Source organism: Meriones unguiculatus, chromosome 14, assembly GCF_030254825.1.
Source record: "Meriones unguiculatus strain TT.TT164.6M chromosome 14, Bangor_MerUng_6.1, whole genome shotgun sequence".
In the NCBI taxonomy this organism is placed as follows: Eukaryota; Metazoa; Chordata; class Mammalia; order Rodentia; family Muridae; genus Meriones; species Meriones unguiculatus.
The window spans coordinates 20169001-20188842 of NC_083361.1; the positions used below are offsets into that span (position 1 = coordinate 20169001).

Genomic DNA, 19842 nt, shown 5'->3' on the forward strand with positions numbered 1-19842 from the left:
GTGAAAATCGTTCCTGTGTCCCTAGGGTGGGGGGTGGGGTGCAGGGCCCACACTGGAGTCCTGGGGTCAGCATCAAAGCCGGCCTGGTCTGTGACACACACCTCTCGGACTCCACAACAGCCACCACCACGGCCACGAGGGGGCGCGCGTCGCCCGGGCACCGCCCCTCTCCCAACGCTCCATCCAACCGCCTGGCGGCGCAGATGAGTCTGGACCGGGGCGCGAGATGGCAACGGGGGCGCGCGCTGGCCAGAGCCACCTTGGTGCCGCCCACGCCAGCGCGCGGGAGCCTTTTCCACGCCGCCGAGTTCTGCTCGCGCGCTCGCTCCTCCGGGAGCAGAGAGGCCAGACTCCAGCAAAGCCAGCAGCAAGACGGTTGAGGCGTCCAGATAAAAACTTTCATACAACATTTTCAATCTTTTTCAAGTAAAAAAAAAATATTTAAGCCGTTGTCTTACAGTCCAAAGCAGAAGAGAAACGCCGCTATATTTTGCCCACTGTTGTTCTCCTTTGTTTTCGTTTGTTTTGAATATTTCTCTCGAGCGTTAACTTAGTTACTGAGTGTGTCCGATAAATTTCGTTGAGTCAATATTTGTGCAGCTTGGGGATCACTCTGCCCTGCTGTCACTTTTAGTGTGTTGGCAGCAGTCTAGGGAGGGGCGAGTGGACCAGGCCTTAGGGCCTTAGGGGAGGGCAAGTGTGAGACACAGCAGCTTTGCCTACATTACTAGTGAGTTTAGGAATAGCCTTTTCTTAAGCCGTTACTATACTCAGTAATAGTTGTATTTTTTTAATAAAAACTTAAGCTGGCTCTGGCGCTGCAGACCTCCTGCCCTAGCACTTGGGAAGCAGAGGCCGGAGCATCGGGAGTTCAAGGCCAGCCCTGACTACATAGGCATTTTGAACCCCATCTGGCCTAGGAGAGACACTTTCTCAGCAAAACAAGGGCCAGGAGAGAGGTCCCCCGCTCTCCCAGAGGACCTGGGTTCAGTTCATAGCACCCATATGGCTTATGCCTGTAACCTCCAGTTCCAGGAGAGCTATTGCCCTCGTCTGGCCTCCTTAAAAGCCTGCACACATGTAACACACACACACACACACACACACACACACACACACGAAACCTAACTGCTACTGAGTTGCTGGATGACCTTGGACAGACCCAGAGCCTAAAATAGCAATTCTAACCGCAGCATTCACGCACCTCTGTGGCTGTTGCTGTAGTCAAATGGAGTAAGCTGTTACCGCTATTATTATTTCAAGCCCTGGTTTTCTTTCCTCCTTCCTGACACCTTGCCGCTCTGGGTCAGAATAGTCTCTCTTTTCCTTGGATTCCCAAAAGCGCTTTCTCCACCCATGGTCAAGGGCTTAATGACACTGCGCCATTCAGGCTGGAGGGTTAGGTGTCGCTGCTGTGGCTGGTTTCATTTTATGTGTATTGTCTGTTCAAATGTAATATAAACTCCTTGGGGGGGGGGGGGAACGAACAAGCTGCATTTTGGTTCTTTATGTGTCTGAGACTTCAAGGCGAAGGTCGGGTTGTTTAACCTGAGTCAACTGTCCGCTGAACACAGTGGCTGGGATCTAGGGGTGGTGTGGGAGGGAGATTGGGGACAGAAGAAACGCCAGGAGATGGAATTGAAAGTATGACATAACCCTCCAACCCCGTTTCACTAGAGCCCCGAGAGAGCCCTGTTGTCTCTCTTGTCTTTCTCACAACACCAGCCCCAGTGGAGGGGCGAAGGTGGAACCCCAAAGTCCTCTACACACACACACACACACACACACACACACACACACACAGCTGCTCAGGGACGGGGAGACGGCTAATTACAGGAAGGGGAACAGTAGACTCGAGAATTATCACTCCCAGCCTGCCGCCTTGATTCCAATCTGGGGAGAAGTGCGCTGGGATCCTAGGAGTTGGGGTGGGTGGCGGGGGCGGGGCCGGGCCCGAGGGGCGGGGCTTCGATGCTCCGCCCCGGGAGTCCCGCCCAGCCCTGCAGCGCAGGCTGTGCTCTCATTTAGGGTTCGCTCCGGGAAGGTGGAGTGCAGGGCCCGGGGTTCGAAGGCAGGCGGCGAGATGAGGCGAGCGCCAGCGTTCCTGAGCGCAGCCGAGGTGCAGGGACACCTCCGCAGCTCCAGCCTCCTCATCCCACCCCTGGAGGCCGCTCTGGCCAACTTCTCCAGAGGCCCCGACGGAGGGGTCATGCAGCCGGTGCGCACCGTGGTGCCCGTGGCCAAGCACCGAGGGTGAGTGAGGGGAGGACCAGAGGGAGAGGGGAGAAAGAGGAAGCAAAAGAACGCCAAGGGAAGCAGTGGGAGAAGGGAGGAGAGGGCTTGATTGATCTCTGCTAACAACAGCTACCGCTTAAGGGGCACGACCACCGAGCGCTTTAGAGGTGCCACCTGCTGTAATCCAACCCGCCGTCCTTGGCGAGGGGCACACGGAGGCTGTCTCCCTGCTGGCTGAAAACTGAGAGGGGTAAAGTGATTTACTGAAGCTTACACAGCTGAGAAGTGGCAGGGCTGTGATGGCTTTCTGGTCCAGAGCCAGGCCATGAGTCCTGCCCCAGGGAAGGGCAGAAGGGCAGAGGAAAGAGGGCGCGGGGAGTCGCCTGCCAGGGGTGCAGTAATGGAGGACTGCGAATGGGACTCCACAGAACGCTGAGCACTGACCGGAAGGAGTTGAACCTGCTATCTCCCTCTCTCTCTCTCTCTCTCTCTCTCTCTCTCTCTCTCTCTCTCAGCTTCCTGGGAGTCATGCCAGCCTACAGTGCAGCCGAGGATGCGCTCACTACCAAGTTAGTCACCTTCTACGAGGGCCACAGCAACACATCCTCTGTCCCCTCCCATCAGGCTTCAGTGCTCCTCTTTGAGCCCAGCAATGGCTCCCTGCTGGCGGTGAGCAAGTCTCTTCTCCTCTGGGGTAGAGCCAGTCCCCCTGGAATACAGCGTGTCCCTTGGGCGCAGAATTAAGCCTAGAAGCTAGTGAGAAGTAACATACAATTGCAAGTGGCCAGACACAAGGCAGCAAAGGTGATCTGCGCTGGCGTCTGTTTCTAGGAACTGCTTGTGCCTACCGCGGCTGCAAGCATGTGGCTGTGGAAACAGCAATCCTCTTATTCGTGCTTACGCGCTGGCCACGCACTCAGATAGATAGACCAAATGCTCAGCCTGAGCTAAAGCAGCGGCTGAGGAAACGTTTATTCAATCCCTCCCCGGGTCGAGCAGAAGACACACTACTAACCTGTAGGTGTCTTCCTGACATCTGTCTTTATCATTCTAGCAAGGTGTGAGAAGAGCAGTAAGTAGCTCACAGGTACGGGGTGATCGTGTGTGTGTGTGGGGGGGGGTGTTCTAAGTACATTGCCCATATAATTAAAAGCACCCATTGTTACCCCCACTTCAGAGACGAGGAGTGAGTCATTGCAGGAGCAGTGCTCAGCTTAGCCCCCTAATGAGAAGCAAGGCTGGACCTCCAACCGCTTGAGTCTAAGCCAGTGGTGTATCCAGTTCTAGACTGTGTTCTACTGCCTTATCTGTTTGTTATGTGTCCCAAGCCAGACTCATACACATGATCCTCTTGCCTCAGTTTGCCAGGGCGCTTCCCCTTTACTTTTTGTGGAGATCCTCGAGCCGTGGGTTAGTAGCCTGAGACCCTTGGCTTGAGGTCATACAGCTCATAAGTGGCGATCCCTCCTAGGTCCACTTGATTGACACTGGTGTGGATTCTCTTAGCTCTTAGAGTTCTCCAGGCTGGCTCTCAGACTCCCACCCCCTTTTCCCTTCTCCTCTGAGAGTCTGAATCCCTAAGCAACCCAGCTGTCCATTATCCCTCCTAGAGCTGAGTATCTAGCTCTTCTCAACCTGTGGCTGTAGCATCTATGCTGCCAGAGACAATGAATCCCCACTTCCGGAGCCTCAGCCCTTCACACCACACGGTGGGGCTTTGGGGCTTTGCTGACTGCTCTTGTAGCTGCAGGACTCGGCTTCTTCTCCCCGTTTAAAGGAGAAAAATAACAAATACTAACACTTGCCTTTTGAGTGCCAGCTGAGATGAGTGAAAGGCTCAGTCTTCCCTGAGCATCAGAGCCTCCTAGGAGCCTTAGAAGCCAAGGATGGCATTGGTCCCACCCCTAGGGATTCCATTTCCTTGGTTTTCCTCTGGACCAGGAATGGGTCCTAAGACCTTGACCACTGAACCGCATACCCCCAGCCAGAGAGTCAGCCTGAGTCATTCTCAAGGTGGTGTCTGGGGATAGTGTCTTTCCAAAGCTCCTGAGATATGAAGGACAATCATATCCCTGAGGTTTCACCTCAGCTTGGGGATCTGAGAATCCCAGGGCTAGGGGGAAAGAGTGGGGTGATGCTTGCGTGGCCAGTGTATGCAGAGGCCTCCCTATGTGCCACTGCGCTTAAAGCTCTCGGTGCCCTCTGCACAGGTCTCAGGTGGAGGAATCAGTTCTGACTGGGACCCTAAGCCCCACACTCGCTGTGGTGTCTACACAGAGCTGCCTCTCCGAGTTTCAGGCCTAGGAGGGTGACCTTTCTCACTGTCTCTCCTTCCCCCCAGGTCATGGATGGAAATGTCATAACTGCAAAGAGAACAGCAGCCGTGTCTGCCATCGCCACGAAGGTAAGACGGGTAGCTAAGCTGGGCGAGCAAGCTTAGATCCGGAGAGGGGAAGAACTCGGAGCTTGTCTTGGGCTGTCTTTGTTCACAGATGGAACTCCACATACCAAACAGGAGTTAGTAAGTGAGCACAGTGATTCACAAAAATTATTGAATATGTGCCACGTAATTCCAAATACCTCCTAGGCACAATTCTCAACCTTCCTGTCTCAAAAATAGAGTGGAAAGCGATATAGAGAGAGATACCAGATGTCAGCATCAGGCCTGTGCACCCACACACACGTTTATACATGAACATCTATGCAAATACACATAAATGAAACATAGAATGTGATTTTAAAATCAATTTATTTTGTTACATAATTAAATGGCTCTTTAATGTATTATGCACTAGTTTTTAAATAAATGTTACTACACATTTAACTATTTTACAATTGTTTATTAATTAGTAAATAATTGGTAATCTGTTTAGAGTTTGCTGGAAAAAAAATAACATCCTTCAAAACCCACATTATATGTTTGAAAATGAAACGAAGCAAAATGAAAAAATATTGGAGTGCAAGTGATTTTTTTTTTTTTTAATGGGGTCTCACGATGTTGCCCAGGCTGGACCTGGATATTATCCTTTGCCTCAGTCTCCCGTGTAGCCGGGTCTACAGGCACACGTGGCTGTTTCTGACTAAAGCGATGACATTTGGGATGATTCAGAAATGACCCCCCTGACCTTTGAGAGAGGACTGAAATCAGTGAGTGAAATGCTGGAGGGCCACACTGCAGAAGGGCAAGCAGGTGGTGCTGGTGAGGTTCCCAGGGCTGTGGAGGCACCCCCTGAGAAAGGGGGGGAGTTCAGAATGTGGCAGCAAGCTGGGAGGATGGTGCACACCTGTAATCCCAGCACCTGCGGCTGAGGCAGGAGGATCGCCACGAGTTGTAGGACAGCCTGAACCATGTGATGAAACCATCTCCCGAAAGACAAAGTAGAGGAAAACGGGGATCTGTGGGAAATATTGGAACCTGGATTTTTTTTTTTTCATTAGTTTAAGGCTGACAAGGGCTTGGGATGCTGGTTTTCATAGGCAGAGCAGAGGCGTCATGGCGCAGGGGGGAGTTGGCATTGGCAGATCAGGTGTTGGGATTGTTCAGAAGGTGACTGGCTCCTGAGGAGCAACACCTAAGGTTGACCGCTGTCCTCCACAGGAAGGTACACACATGCACACACACACACACACACACGCATGTGCACACGCACGCACACACGCACAACAGAGAGGGGTGTCCATCACATAGGGCGGGGAGTTATCCAGTCCAAGTGAGATCATGAGAGTTAAATGCTGGCACACAGTAGGTGCTCAGTGAAGGCTGCTTCCTTTCTGCCCCTCTCTACAGAGGGTAAATAGAAACAAAGTGACATCTCCATGATCCTCACCGGCTCTTGAGGGTTGCTCAAGCTTCCTGGCCCCCTGAAAACACTGACCTTTGCCACCATGTCCCTCTCAGTTTTTGAAACCCCCAGGCAGTGACGTGCTGTGCATCCTCGGGGCTGGGGTCCAGGCGTACAGCCATTACGAGATCTTCACGGAACAGTTCTCCTTCAAGGAGGTGAGTGATGGGAGTGGCGGAGGGGGAGCAGGGAGACGGGGCAGGGGACTCTAGGTTCCATCCAACACAGGCTAAACAGCGGGGCTGCGTCTGGCACAGAACTTCCTTACCTCTATGACGTCCCCAGAGTTTCTGTGGAGGGCTGGCCACCTGTTTTCAGTCTCATGGTTCCCGGGACACGCTCCTTGGGATGCCATCGGCCACCAAAGTGATTCTGTGGCACACTCCTTGAGTATCAGCTGCCCTTCCAGCCCCTTCCCGGGTTTCTCTTTAAAGACTCTGGGACTCTTCAAGTCTTTAGGGCTGTGGATCCAGAATCAGGGGGTGAGGCCTTGTGAACAGAGAACACAGCCTTTATCCACTGCCCTCAGCAGGCCTTGCCACCTCCCCCTGCCGTGGCCCTCGTCTCACTGGAAACGTTCTATGATTTTTTTTTCCTTTTAATGTATGCCTGTGAGAGAGGTGAAGCCAATGGAAAGCATGCATTTTTATATTAAAAATAACACTGCTATCTTAAGAAATATAGACTATGAAGAAGAAGAAGATGAAGAAGAAGAAAGAAAACTAGCCATTTATCTGTTTCTTTTTTTAAGAAAAGCAAGTAGTTTCCGGGCTTTTCTCACCTGTGTCTTAACGGCTTTCATGAGCTTTAACCATGTTGGCTGTGCACAGCGGTATATTCGTGTCTTTGTGGACAGTTCTAACATCACTATTCCAGATTATCTAAATTTTGTACAACATTTGCTCAGTTTTCTGTCAGGAAAGATGAGACAGCTACCCGGTGACGTATTACTGGGTACACTGCTTGATGGACTTTATGTAAGGTTCATTTCTCTAGTCACCGTATTTCCTGATGAGAGAGCCTTTGGGCCTTGTGTTTAGTCAAAGTCCAGCAGCCTCTGACCAGACACTGGAACTAGTCAGTCAACTCACAATAGTTCAGCCGTCGAGAGACAACACCCTTCTACCTCCACCCCAGCACCTTCCGGGATCCTGACTGGGGCTTCCACCAGTCAGGATGGGCCTCTATCTGCCACAGCAGTTGACTGAAAACCATTTGCTTTTCAGTCCTTCCTTACACTTCATTGATCAAGCTCTTCCGTGACGCAGCACTCCTCTCATGAATCTTGTATCTGCTGTAACTCTGACACGGGGCTTCAAACATGGGCCAAGTTCCGCACCCTCTTTGCCCCCTTCACAGCCGTGGAAACTGAGGCTGAATGATGGAAAATCACGGCAGGAATAATACAAAGCAAAGGAAAGGTGCCAAGCCTGCATGGCTCCGGGGCCTTCTCTGTAATCATTAAGCCATCGGGGCTGCGTCCTGGCCTTAAACTGGAGAGCGTCCACAACCTTCTTTAAAAAGGGGGGTGGGGGAGCCATTTTTGTTTGTCTGAGCAGATATCTGTTCCGATGGATGCCACGTCCTTGATTGAATGTCCATACTTTAAAGACGCCGTTGTCACCCTCTCGGAGCAGTGTGGGTTGGTGTGGCGTGAGCAGTGAGGAGACACTCCAGTGACCCTTTTGTCACCCACTCTAAGGTGAGAATATGGAACCGCACCAGGGAGAATGCTGAGAAGTTTGCGAACACAGTGCAAGGAGATGTTCGGGTCTGTTTGTCCGTGCAGGAGGCTGTGACGGGTGCTGATGTCATCATCACGGTCACCATGGCAACGGAGCCCATTTTGTTTGGTGAATGGGTGAAGCCTGGGGCTCACATCAATGGTAAGTAGAGAGGCTTCGTGTTCCCAGATTGGATCCAGAGTCCATTTGTAAAGGTGCTTTCTCCATCATATAGAACGCCACATGTTTTTTTGTTTGTTTGTTTTTGATTTTGATTTTGTTTTGAGTCAGAGTCTGGCCATACACCCTGGCTAGCTTTAAACTTAATACCCTCCTGCCTCAGCCTCTTGAGTGCTTAGATTATAGGGGTGTATCCCCACTCCCGTCTGCACCTGCTTTTTAAGGATGTCAGAAACAGATGAGCCTACACAACTCAAGAAGCGTAGGCAGGAAGATGGAGGGTTGGAGGCTAGCCTGGGCTTCTTACAGAGAACCTGTCTCAAAACAAAACCCAAAGGCAAGGGAAGGATGAGGTGGTCCTGAAAAACTGTGGCTCAAAATGTGAAAAGGAAATGAAATGTAAAGCTGGTGAGTAGTGCACCGATTAATGTCCTGTGGTGTGGAATGTTGCCACGTGTGAGAAATGGTCAGCTGCAGCTTCATTCTTAAATGGGATAAAATTCATTTTGGTTTGTTTGACTTGATATTTTGAGACAATGTTTCTCTGTGTGGCCCTTGAACTTGTAATTCTCCCTCCTGTGCCTCCCAAGATGTGCAGGACAGGCCCAAGCCACCACTCTAGCCTGAATTGTTGGTTCTTAGCGTACAGAGCCATAAACAGTTTCCAAAAGTGCTTACAGCATAAAAGGATTTAAGGTACTGTGTGCATGCTTTTAATACGAGCAACAGGAAGTCGGGTGGGAGGATATAGTAAACATAAAGGCGCTTGGAGCCTCTGAAGACCTTCACGTAACCTTAGAGGTGTTAGCAAGAGTTATTAACTATTGTAGGTGCCGTCCTGAATTCTGTATGTGCGTTTGTGTGTGCATGTGCTAGGCTGGCTGGCCAAAAACTCCAGGGAGCTCCTATTTCTGTCTGGGGCCCACCCACTCCACAGAGTCACAGATAGGCATAACCATGGCCACATTTTTAATATGGGTGCTGGGTACATAATTCAGCAGCAAGTACTTTACTGCTTAATCTATCTTCCCAACACCCTCAACTAGGATATATATGTATCTATACATATATATATTATACATGTAATATATATATTATATAATGTATATATAATATATTTATATTATACATTACATGTATAATGTATATATGTTAGACACAGTCACTTTATCCTTATAGCGACCTTATGAGATAGGAAACAATAATTATCATGACCTTTGTTTTATAGGTGAGTAAACCAAGACAAGGAGAGACTAAGTAATTTACAAGAGTCAGAGACTCTTGAGGGAAGAGTTGGGTTTGAACTGAGGTAGTCTGTCCTCGGAGCCTGGGCTCTTGAGCAGTATTTAACACTCTGTTCAAATAAGAAGTCTGGTTTCTGGTTGCCGGACAGATAGACAGACAGACAGACAGGAGAGGATTGAGGATAGTAGCAGCGCTCCAATGTGTAAAGACAGGAACGTGATGTCATCTCAGAAGCTGCACACCCCGCACAGGCGGGTGAGAGGCGGGAGTCAAGTCAAGAGATTCTGTGTTCATTCATGCATGTTTAGCACACGCCAGCCATTGTTCAAGCTGCTAGGGTACCACAGGAAGTGAAGCATCCAAGGGCATGGCTTTCCTGTTGGCTTCATTCTAGTGATGGGAGATAAGCCAAACAAGTAAAGGCATGGGTAGTTTCTGCCTGTGAGGAGCCTGTGCCGCAAACAGGACACTGGACGAGCCTGGAAGAGCAGTGGAAGCAGAAGGGGAAGTTGAGGTGGAATCCACTTATCTGAAGGGCTGCCTGGGGCGGTGAGTTGAGGCTGGGACCCAGATGACAAATAAAGAAGAGCAGCAAGTCATGCTGAGCTGAAGTAAGGATGTTCCAGGCAGACCGAAGATTGTGAGCAAGGGCCCTCAGGGGGAGTGAACACAACAGTTTGAGGAAGAGGCCAAAGTGAAGTGAAGGCCTCAGTCTTCAGGGAACTGATGTCACGACGCTGAGCTGGCAGGTAAAAGGTGGCTTGAGGTGTGCTTCTTGACATCAAAACTGTCTGGATCCAGAAGGACAGTTCTTGGTGAAATGTGTTCCAGGGGTCAGAACTGAAGCTGCAGCTGACTGGCTTGGTTTCTGTTTTGTCTTTCACACTTAATACAACACACTGAGAATCCGCTCGGGGCTGGGCTGGTCCTCTGCCTATGGTCTCTGAAGGATGAAATGCATGTTCGCTGGCCTATAACCTCATCTAGGCTCAAGGGTCCTCTTCCTGGCTCATGTGGTGACAGGGCTCAATCCCTTACACAGGGGACAGAGGAACTGGAGGGAACTCTCAGTTAGTTCCTAAGCATCTTCCACCATCTTTGCTGTATGGACCCACCATCCCCAAAGCCAGCTACAATGAATCCTTCAAATTCATTCTCTGTCTGTCTATCTATCTATCTGTCTGTCTGTCTGTCTGTCTGTCTATGTATCTGTCTGTCTGTCTCTCTTTCTGTTTATCTGTCTATCTATCTATCTCTATATATTTCTACAAAAAGATGGCCTGGTGTGGCATCAAGATGCTTCTTTTGTGTTCCCTTGACGTAGGTTCACGGAGCCTCAAATAAGCTTTATTAACAGTGGTCCAGGGACAGGTTTTACTTGTTCACAGCACTGCTAAAGGGCAGGCCCGACTCTCCCCAAAACACACACACACACACACACACACACACACACACACACACCACATCACACTTCCTTGCTCCTGTCCCCACATCCCATTCATCCCATCAGTGAGTCCTCCAAGACCTTCATACTTTCTATCCCCACTGAAGCAAGGCCAAATTCTGATCTGGGTCAGACTGCCTCCCTGTTTGGTACACTTGCATCTGCCTGAGTGGCCTCACATGGCCCTTTGAGAATTCCTACTGCTCTAGACACCGGCTGTCTGTAAAAAGCAGGGGATGGGGTCACCCCAGAAACTGGAGGCTTTTCCCCGCCACCTAATGATTCATTTACAAGCTTCATTAGTGAGTACTTTTGTTCTATAGAATCCCACACCAACAGCCTTCAAAATGAGCATAATTAAACTACTCTCCGGAAATCAGAGCTCAGAACAACAGGAAACAGAACGTGAGAAGAGGTGGATAGCATTGTAAGAAGGCACATAAATGCTGCCTTGTGTTTGGATTAAACTTTATAGTATTTTTCAAAGACTAGCTAGCTACCTGGGGCTGGCCCCAGCCAGCAGACTGCTTTGTCTGGACCATAGAGAAATCAAGAAATATCGTATGCAATTAGATTTTTCTGCTCCTCTTTGTAAAGAGTAGGGATGGAGGGCAGTCTGGTAACGGTGGATACCACTCATGTATAGTAGCCATTAGCTGGAGCTGGACGGTGACTGTCCCCTGGAGAAGTACACACCCTCTTCTGCCCAGGACTGCGACATTTCCAGTCCCTCTGTTGGCTTTGTTCCTGTTCATTTCTTCCTGGCTCCGCAGGCATTTGGTTGCAGCCTGTGCATTATCCTGTGTCCTTGTAGCAGAAGGCATGATACATTGGAATCACCACTCCAATCTCTGCAGAGGGACAAGGTCAATGATCAAGGCCTAATCGTCAATTGTGTCTTGTGAGGTGTTTGTGTTTCTTTTTTTTCTCCTCCCTCTTCACCTCTTCATTCTCCTTATCCTCCTCTTCCTGCTCTTCTTTTTAAAATGTGTGTGAGCGCCTGTGCATGCCACCACACACATATGGAAGTCAGAGGACAAACTCAGCTATGGGCTCTGGCTCGCACTTTGTTTGAGATAGTATGGCTTGTTCACCTGTGGGTTCTCCAGGCTCTCTGGCCCAAGTGGTTCAAGGGGTTCTCCAGCTTCTGCCTCCCCCTCCCATCTCACCTAGAGACAGGATTATGATGTGTGCTATGCCATCCAGCTCTCTGCAGATTCTGGAGATTCAGGTGGAAACGTTTGCATGGCATGGGCTTCACCCACAAGGACCTCCCTCCTCCCCATCACCAGTGTTCTTTGTGTCAAGGCAATCTCAAGCCCAGGTTTCCTTTTGCTCCCCCTCCTGGCAGTATTGGGATTGAGTTTAGGGGCTCATATGCAGGGCAGGTGCTGTGCCACTGAGCTAGTTACAGACCTCCTAACTGTCTTCATGGTGTGGCTTCTTATGGCCTTAACATGGCGCTCTTTCTCATGATGTGGCTTCTTATGAGAAAAAAAAAAAAAAAAGCAGTTTCAGGTGAGGAGCAGGAATGACCGAGGAGCAAGCCAACCAAAGATAAGGAGCAGTGGGTTTGTGTGTGTGTGTGTGTGTGTGTGTGTGTGTGTGTGTGTGTGTGGTTTCTGCAATTGGCTGTCACTCCCAGTTAGAAGAGACCCTTAGTGAAAGCCCGGGGTCATCTCTGACCCAGATTCACTGATGACTTGGGTGGGCCCCTCTCTCCTCATTTTCAACGTGTGCCTCTATGAATGGAATCAGACACTGAGGAGTATGTGAGATACAGAAAGAGCATATATGGAAAATACAGCACAGACAGTATTTACTGTATAGGTGGACGCTGGGCTGGAGAGGTGGCTCAGAGGTCAAGACTGCGCACTGCTCTTGCAGAGGACACCAGTTCTGCCCATTCCATTCATGCCAGGTGGCTCACACTGCCTATAACTCCAGCCTGAGTTAATCCCCAGACATGGAGGTGTGCACTTGCAACCCCAACGCTGGGAAGGTGGAGATGGAACAGTCAGGGCCCACTAGCCAGCTGAGCCTCAGCAGCAAGCTTTGTGTCCCAGGGAGGGGCTCTGTCTCACAGAACAAAGTAGACAGCCATCTTTAGGGACAACAAACACCCTTACCCTCTGACCTCCAGATACACCTGCACATACACATGCAAATAATCTTTAGAAGAAAATGGAAAAACAGTAGGTGTTGTTTTTAACAAGTATTCTGTCTTCCTTATTGAGGAAAGCTTGGTATGGGAGATGAGAAGGCATTTGGGTCTAAATTTCTCTTCTTGTCCACTGCCTACCTCTTTCTACTAATGTGCCCTAGGATTTCCTGGGCTCAGAGTCTCCTTTGTTGCCTTGCAGCTGTTGGAGCCAGCAGGCCTGACTGGAGAGAACTGGATGACGAGCTCATGAAGCAAGCTGTGCTCTACGTGGACTCCCGGGAGGCTGCCCTGAAGGAGTCAGGAGACGTTCTGTTGTCAGGGGTGAGCCTCTCGTCAGCAGAACCACTGGCCAGCCCTGGCTTGGTTCCCAGGGTTTCCACTGCCTTCCCATCTGGACCTTGATCACCTTACCTCCTAGTAAGGAGGCCATTCTTAAAGATCTTGCAACATTTTTAAATCCCAGTCCAGAAAAACATAGCCATATGGCTATGACATGTGTCTTCTTGTCCTTCTGCCTGGAAAGAGAATTAATTTTTTTCTGGTTTGCCATGCTGTAAGGTAGTGGGAAGGAAAGTCTGTTGCAACCCAGGAACCTTAATAAGACTAGGTGTCCCCTGGCTGCCTATCCCCACTTACAATCAGGTTACGGAAGCAAGCAGAGGCTGCCAAATTGCACAATCAGATAATAGCACACCAATTTCTTCACAGACAGGGTCCTGGCAGGAAGGCAGGCACCCAGACACAACGATCTCTGTGTCCATGGCATCAAAAACTCAGTTGCTTTTCCCAAAGGATATCAGAGGGCATCTACTTCCTAACATCTTTTAGTTCATAGATGGTCCTTTAAAAAAAAAAAACTTTTATTCTCTTTATATAAATAAATCAAATTTATATCTCTATTCGGGGGTTCCTTTTCTGGCTTTGGGAGCTGGCCATGCATGGGATGGTGGTTTCAAGCTCCAGTTAGCATGCATTTGCTTCACAGGCTGACATCTTTGCTGAGCTTGGAGAAGTGGTGTCCGGGGTGAAGCCGGCACACTGTGAGAAGACCACAGTGTTCAAGTCTTTGGGTAAGAGTCATGAATTGTTCCCTGGGCACAAATCCAACTAAAGCATAAGGCAGGTGAAGGGAGAAAGGAATGGGTTACCAGGCTCTGTGGGTGAATCATTGGGAAATCTTTGTAGAGTCCATCATTTGGATCAATCATTTACGTATATGGGTGGAGCATTTGAGCCGATGAACTCTGGAGCTGGGCAGTCCTAGATTACAGTCCTTCTCTCCATGCACTGGATATGTGACCTTAGGCAAGTGACCGATGTATCAGAGCCACAGTTTCCTCGCCACCTGCTACCTTGAATTCTTATGACAATTCAGTGAGATATGTGAGAAAAAAAATTTGCACACAGCCAATATTGTACTAAACCACTTGTTTAGACATAAACAAATTCAGAATAATATCCATCAGGGGAAGAGGTCAGGGAACAGCACAGTTAACAGCAAAAGGGAAATGATGGCGATGCCTGACCAAGAAGAGATTGAGACAGGAAACATGCACCTTTCATTTCCCCCTTCCCTCCCCTTCCACTTGATGCTTAATGACAGGCAGTCAGGAGGAGTTCCAAGCTGCATCAACTGATCTGGGTAGAGACCTGATGAAGGGTGGGCTCCCTGTGGTCAGTGCGCCCTGAGTAACTCTCCCATTCTGCCATGTTTAAAGAAACAGATGGGATAATGGAACCAGAGTGATAATCAGCTATTCCACTTACAACGTTTAGTAAATGGATACTACCAAGGACCTTCAACAGTGCTTTCTGCCCCCAAGACCTTCCATACCTCTTCGTACTGAGCAGCAGCAACTTTGATATTTGCCACAGTCTTTAAAGTACTTGGGCTGGCTGGGTGTGGTGGCACAGTCCTCTCCCAGCACTGGAGAGGCAGAGGCAAAGGCAAAGGCAGAGACAGATCCCTGTGAGTTCAAGGCTAGTCTGGTCTTCATAGCAAGTTCCAGTACAGCCAAGACTATATATAGGAATCCTGTCTCAAAAGAACAAAACAAAACAAACAAATAAAAAAATAAACAAAAGGGAGTATCTGGCCAGTAGTGTGGCCACAACCGTGAAACAGTACCTTCTGGACATGAGAAGGATGTTGTCCACATGAGCTCAGTGCTGTGACCCGGTGTGTAAGGCCTGCACAAGACCGAGTCAACTGAAATACCAGCATGAATAGAAGAACGGAGCTCTTTAAGTCCCACGCCCTAGCTGAGAAGCTATTGGCAAGTAATGGCAGGTTGGGGTTGAAGAGTCAGTTTTCTTCAGGGATGTGGCCCTTAAGAGGATGCCATGCATACACAGGTAACACCAAGCAGACTTAATTTTCAACAACAACAACAAAAAGCAGAAAGTTGGGAGAAAGTAATGGGGAGATAGGAAGGAACTGGAGGCAAGGGAAGAGGGAGTGGATTTGATCAAAACATATTGTGTGCATGTATATGTACTTTTTTTTAATTCCTGTGCTTTAGAAGATCAGCAAAGGCAGTAAACTTCATGTAATATCTGGTCCAGTGACCTTCCATTGAGCCACTGGATGGTTAGCTGGCCAAATTAAAGAGACAAGGACTGTACGAGTCTACGGGAATACAAGTTTTGTATTCCCGCCTTGAGTGATAGGTTTATTGACACACTTTCTCTTCTAGCTATATACTGAGCCACTCATACATACGGGGTACAAAAATTAAGGTACATATCATGAAATTACAGATGAAATATGCCTTATCTTAAATACTTGAGCCCACAAGTGTTTCATATTGATTCATGAAGAACATTTATAGATTGTTGCCTGACTAAGCCCCCAAGCCTTCTGCCCAATATGAAAATGTATCCTAAAAAAAAAAAGAATTGTTTTTTAATTTTAACATTATCTTAAAGAATTTCAGACTATGTAATGTTTCAGATTAAAAACTTTTGGATTAAGGAAATTTGACATTTCCAAGACAAATAGGAGATGCTAAAGAAACAGGATTTGTAATGGTCCAGGGTCAGCAAAATGTAAGCCTGTAGGTCCAGCCATGCCAACTATCTGTAGTTGTGTGAGCTCTGAACTACAAATAATGTCTACATTTTTAAATGGTTGGGCTGAGGCAAATAAAGAATCGCCCTCAGGACACATGGGATGAGAATGATGGGAGAGACTGGGTGGGGAGGTAGCTTAGTCAGGAAAATGCCACGTGAACAGGAGGAGCTGAATTGGGAGCCCCCAGGACAGATGTGGCAGCACAGGGATGGGTTTGTAATTGTGCTATTGTGGAGGTGGAAACATGAAGATCCCTGGGGCTCCCTGGCCAGCTAGTCTAGCCGAATCAGTGAGCTCAATGAGAGAGCCTGCCTCAGAACAAAACAAAAAACCAAATAAGATGAAGAACAGTTGAGCTGAGGAAGAGGAAGATAGCTAACATCAAGCTAAGCCTCCACACACAGGATGGGGGATGGGAGGGAAGGGATTGACGGGGGATTCAAGTTGTAGTGCCTGTAGATGAAATCTTACCGAAACACACACAGTCTCATTTGCTTTACCTGTGACCTGTGCCTACTTTCCCAGTATCAGGGCAGAACTAAGCCACTGTCACAGAGACCATATGGCTTACAGAGCTTACACTATTCACTGAGCCTCAACTGAAATGTTGCTTACCTCCAAATTAGACCTCAGAGGTTATAAAATGTGGGTGTTTCTTGGTTAGTATCGTATTCCTTTACTTGACCAGCCCATCGGATACCGAGTCTATGTGAAACTCTGGGTAGCAACTGCAATCTTATCACTGCGGAACTTAGCACTCTCCTCATGTGAGGCATCAGAAGATAGCCAGGGTTGTTTTGAGTGAAGGTGTTCTGACAAAAGAGTGAAGCAAATTTCTGTCCATTCCAGGTATGGCGGTGGAAGACCTAGTCGCAGCCAAACTAGTGTATGATTCCTGGTCATCTGGCAAGTGAAAGGAAGGAGCTGCAACTGAAGTGGACGTCACAGCTCAAGTGCTGTCTTGCAATGTCTGTGTCAAACAAGGAAGCCCCTTCCCAGTGCACTGTAGTGGTTATCATTCTTAATTAGTGACATCCCTAGTCATGTTTGTAGCTGGATAGCCAAACCGGGTGACTATTTCTTCTGTTACATGGGTGATGGCCACATCACCTACCCTTGATCTTACTAGCTTTGTGTGTCTCTGAAATAAATCATTTCCAGTTCTTCAGTGTGTCCTTTAATAACTTCACTTAGTCTTTAGGGAAGGTGGAATAACATTTTCTCCATTTTAATTGAGCAGAACTCACCATAAAAGCATTCTCTCTCTCTGTCTGTCTCTCTGTCTCTCTGTGTCTCTGTCTCTTGTCTCCGTCTCTCTCTCTCTCTCTCTCTCTCTCTCTCTCTCTGTGTGTGTGTGTGTGTGTTACATGCTAAAGACCCAAACCCAGAGCCTCACACATGCTAGGCAAACACACCTCCACTAAGGTACATCCCTTGTCCAGCTCAAGACTTGAAGGTGTACATTTCAATGGGTTTGGGTGGGTTTTGTTTTGTCCAAGTGCAGAATGATCCCATCCCCTGCAGAATCCTGGTCCTCAGCAGTGAGTGTCGTGGCCTGTTCCTTCTCCCAAGCCTCTAATTTCTACTACTACAGATTTGCCTCTTCAAGAAATTTCTGATGCATCCAATCATATGTTATGTGGCTTTGAATCTATTTTAGATGTTTAAAGCAACACAGATAAGGGGGCTCCTTTGGTAGTAGAAGCGACAACATAGTTCACTTGAGTGAGTGACTGGATGGTGAAAGGAATCCATCGGTTAGTTATAACTAAAACAAGAGGTCCCACAAAGAGGACATGTCTCATGGTCAAGAGATCTTTTTAAAAGCATCAGGAGTCCCATATGTAGGTTCATTCCTCCCGATCTGACCGCTCCTTACGATATAATTTAGGGTAGGATAAGGAGACAGTGTCTCAGGAGGTTCTTAGGTAACTAGAGGGGATTCAGGATCTCCAGTGATGATGTGAGACAGACTCAGGCTGCAAAACTCCTGAATTCCTTCCCATGACAAGTGCTTTTACGTGTGTCATTAAGAACAAGTACAACTTCAGTTTATTCCACAACAAAACCCAGTGTTTGTAGACAAGTATCCTGTAATGTAACATATCCAATAACCCAGACGCCCTGAATCCATTCACTGGGGATGAATGAGTGAGTTCATCACGTTTGAGCATCTGTATCCTGTATGAAGCCTCTTGAAGGAACTTAGATGTGAATGGGAATTCAGCTGGGCAAAAATAGTACACACACAGTTGGTAGTGAATTCTACCTGGTAAGCAGTCTGGCTACAAAATTCTAATAAAACTTAGCTGTTGGTTGGGAGTGGTTTCAATTCGAGATTGTGTTTTAAAAGCCGTCCGCGTAAAAAAAAAAAATGCTGGCAAGACATTGGAAAGGGGAACTTTATACCTTGCTGGTGGGAAAGTAAACTATGGAATGCAGTGTGGCAGCCCTCCAAAAAGCTAAGAACAGAACTATCGTGTAACCCAGACATGCCATTCAGCATACCACACAGACCTGCACATGCATATTTATTGCTGTGCTGTTCATAATAAGCCAGGAAATGGGACCAGCCTGGGTGTCCATCAACAGATGAATGGAAAAAGAAAATACAGTGGATTACACAATGGAACATTATTCAACTATAAAGAATAAAATTAAGACATTTTCAGGAATCAAAGATTGTTAAGCAAAATATGCCTCACTCATAAAGTCTAATATCCCACCTTTTCTTCTTATATGCAGAATGTGTATGTGTGTGTGTGTGTGTGTGTGTGTGATGAAAGCAGAAAGGGGCTTGTGAGAAGAGAAAGAAGTTTAAAGAGATGGAGAGAGAGGAAAAAAGAGGGTAAGAATGTGTATATTCATTATATATAATATAAATATATATAGCATATATAATGTAGAACTATTGTGTAGCTATTCCCTCTGAATTGAAACATTAGCCATTGGTGAGAGGAGGGTGTTGGGGGTTGGTCTGGTGCTACGTATTTAATTGTTAATTACTGCCCACCTCCAAGATCTGGTCACACCCCAGACAAGCACATTCTCACATACACCAAGTGATGCTCCCCCCTCCGCCCCCGTTACCCCTAATTGGCTAACAAAGTTGCTGACAGCCTGCCTGGCTGGGCAGAAGAGAGGTAGGCAGAGTTTAGGTTTCTGGGCTGGGGGTCGGAGAGACCATGAGGCAAGAAAAAGAGAGAGGGAGCAGAGGATGTAGCAGGAGGAGAGGAAAGGGCGGAGTGGACCATGAGCACATGGCCATGAGGACAGAGTGATGGAGCAGATCCAGCCCAGACAGAATGGCTTATTGGCAAGTACCTTGGGATGTGTAGTTAGGAGATCACAAAATAGCGTACAGGGTTGATATCTGCCCAGCTCTAGTGCTTTGAGCTAATTAAATAAATTATGGTCTCTCTGTGTCAGTTATTTGGGAACTAGCCAGGGTAGAGAAACCCTCAAGAGTCTATTATTAATATTACACCAGGAGGGAGACTCAGAAGACTCAAGAAACTGTAGAGAATTTTCTAGGATCAGGAAGCTGTTGGGGAGGGAAGGTTCTCTTTGGTGGAGCTGCCTGCCACATAGTCAGGAAGCTCCCAGAATGCACCTTTTGTGAATCATCACTCATGCTTAGGGCAGGCTTTCAGCTGATACTGTTACCTTTGAATTGCCTATATTCCTATTAACTAACTCCAAAAGCACCATGGTTTCAAGCTAGACTCAGAGAGAACTGTTTCTTTGGTCTGCCATTGGTACCTATCTAGGGGGGATAGACATTTGTTCATAACTAAGAAAGAAAGGTTTGGGTCTGAATTGTAGTATGGTTATCCTATAAGTGGATATGAATAATATCTACTTATAAGTAAGTGAGACGCTAACAAGGAGTACCCAAGGGAGGGTATATGAATCTCACTGAAAAGGGGAAATCG

The 19842-nt window shown here is 47.9% G+C and overlaps 1 protein-coding gene across 1 annotated transcript; it reads left to right on the forward strand.

The window, feature by feature from the left end:
- Window positions 1–1988: 1988 nt before the first annotated feature.
- Window positions 1989–17075, forward strand: Crym (crystallin mu). Its single transcript, XM_021635681.2, has 8 exons — window positions 1989–2253; window positions 2751–2904; window positions 4577–4639; window positions 6134–6235; window positions 7780–7963; window positions 13034–13155; window positions 13820–13904; window positions 16757–17075. Exons 1-8 carry the CDS (start codon window positions 2084–2086, stop codon window positions 16819–16821), a joined length of 945 nt encoding a protein of 314 aa, XP_021491356.1. The 5' UTR covers window positions 1989–2083; the 3' UTR covers window positions 16822–17075.
- Window positions 17076–19842: the final 2767 nt, after the last annotated feature.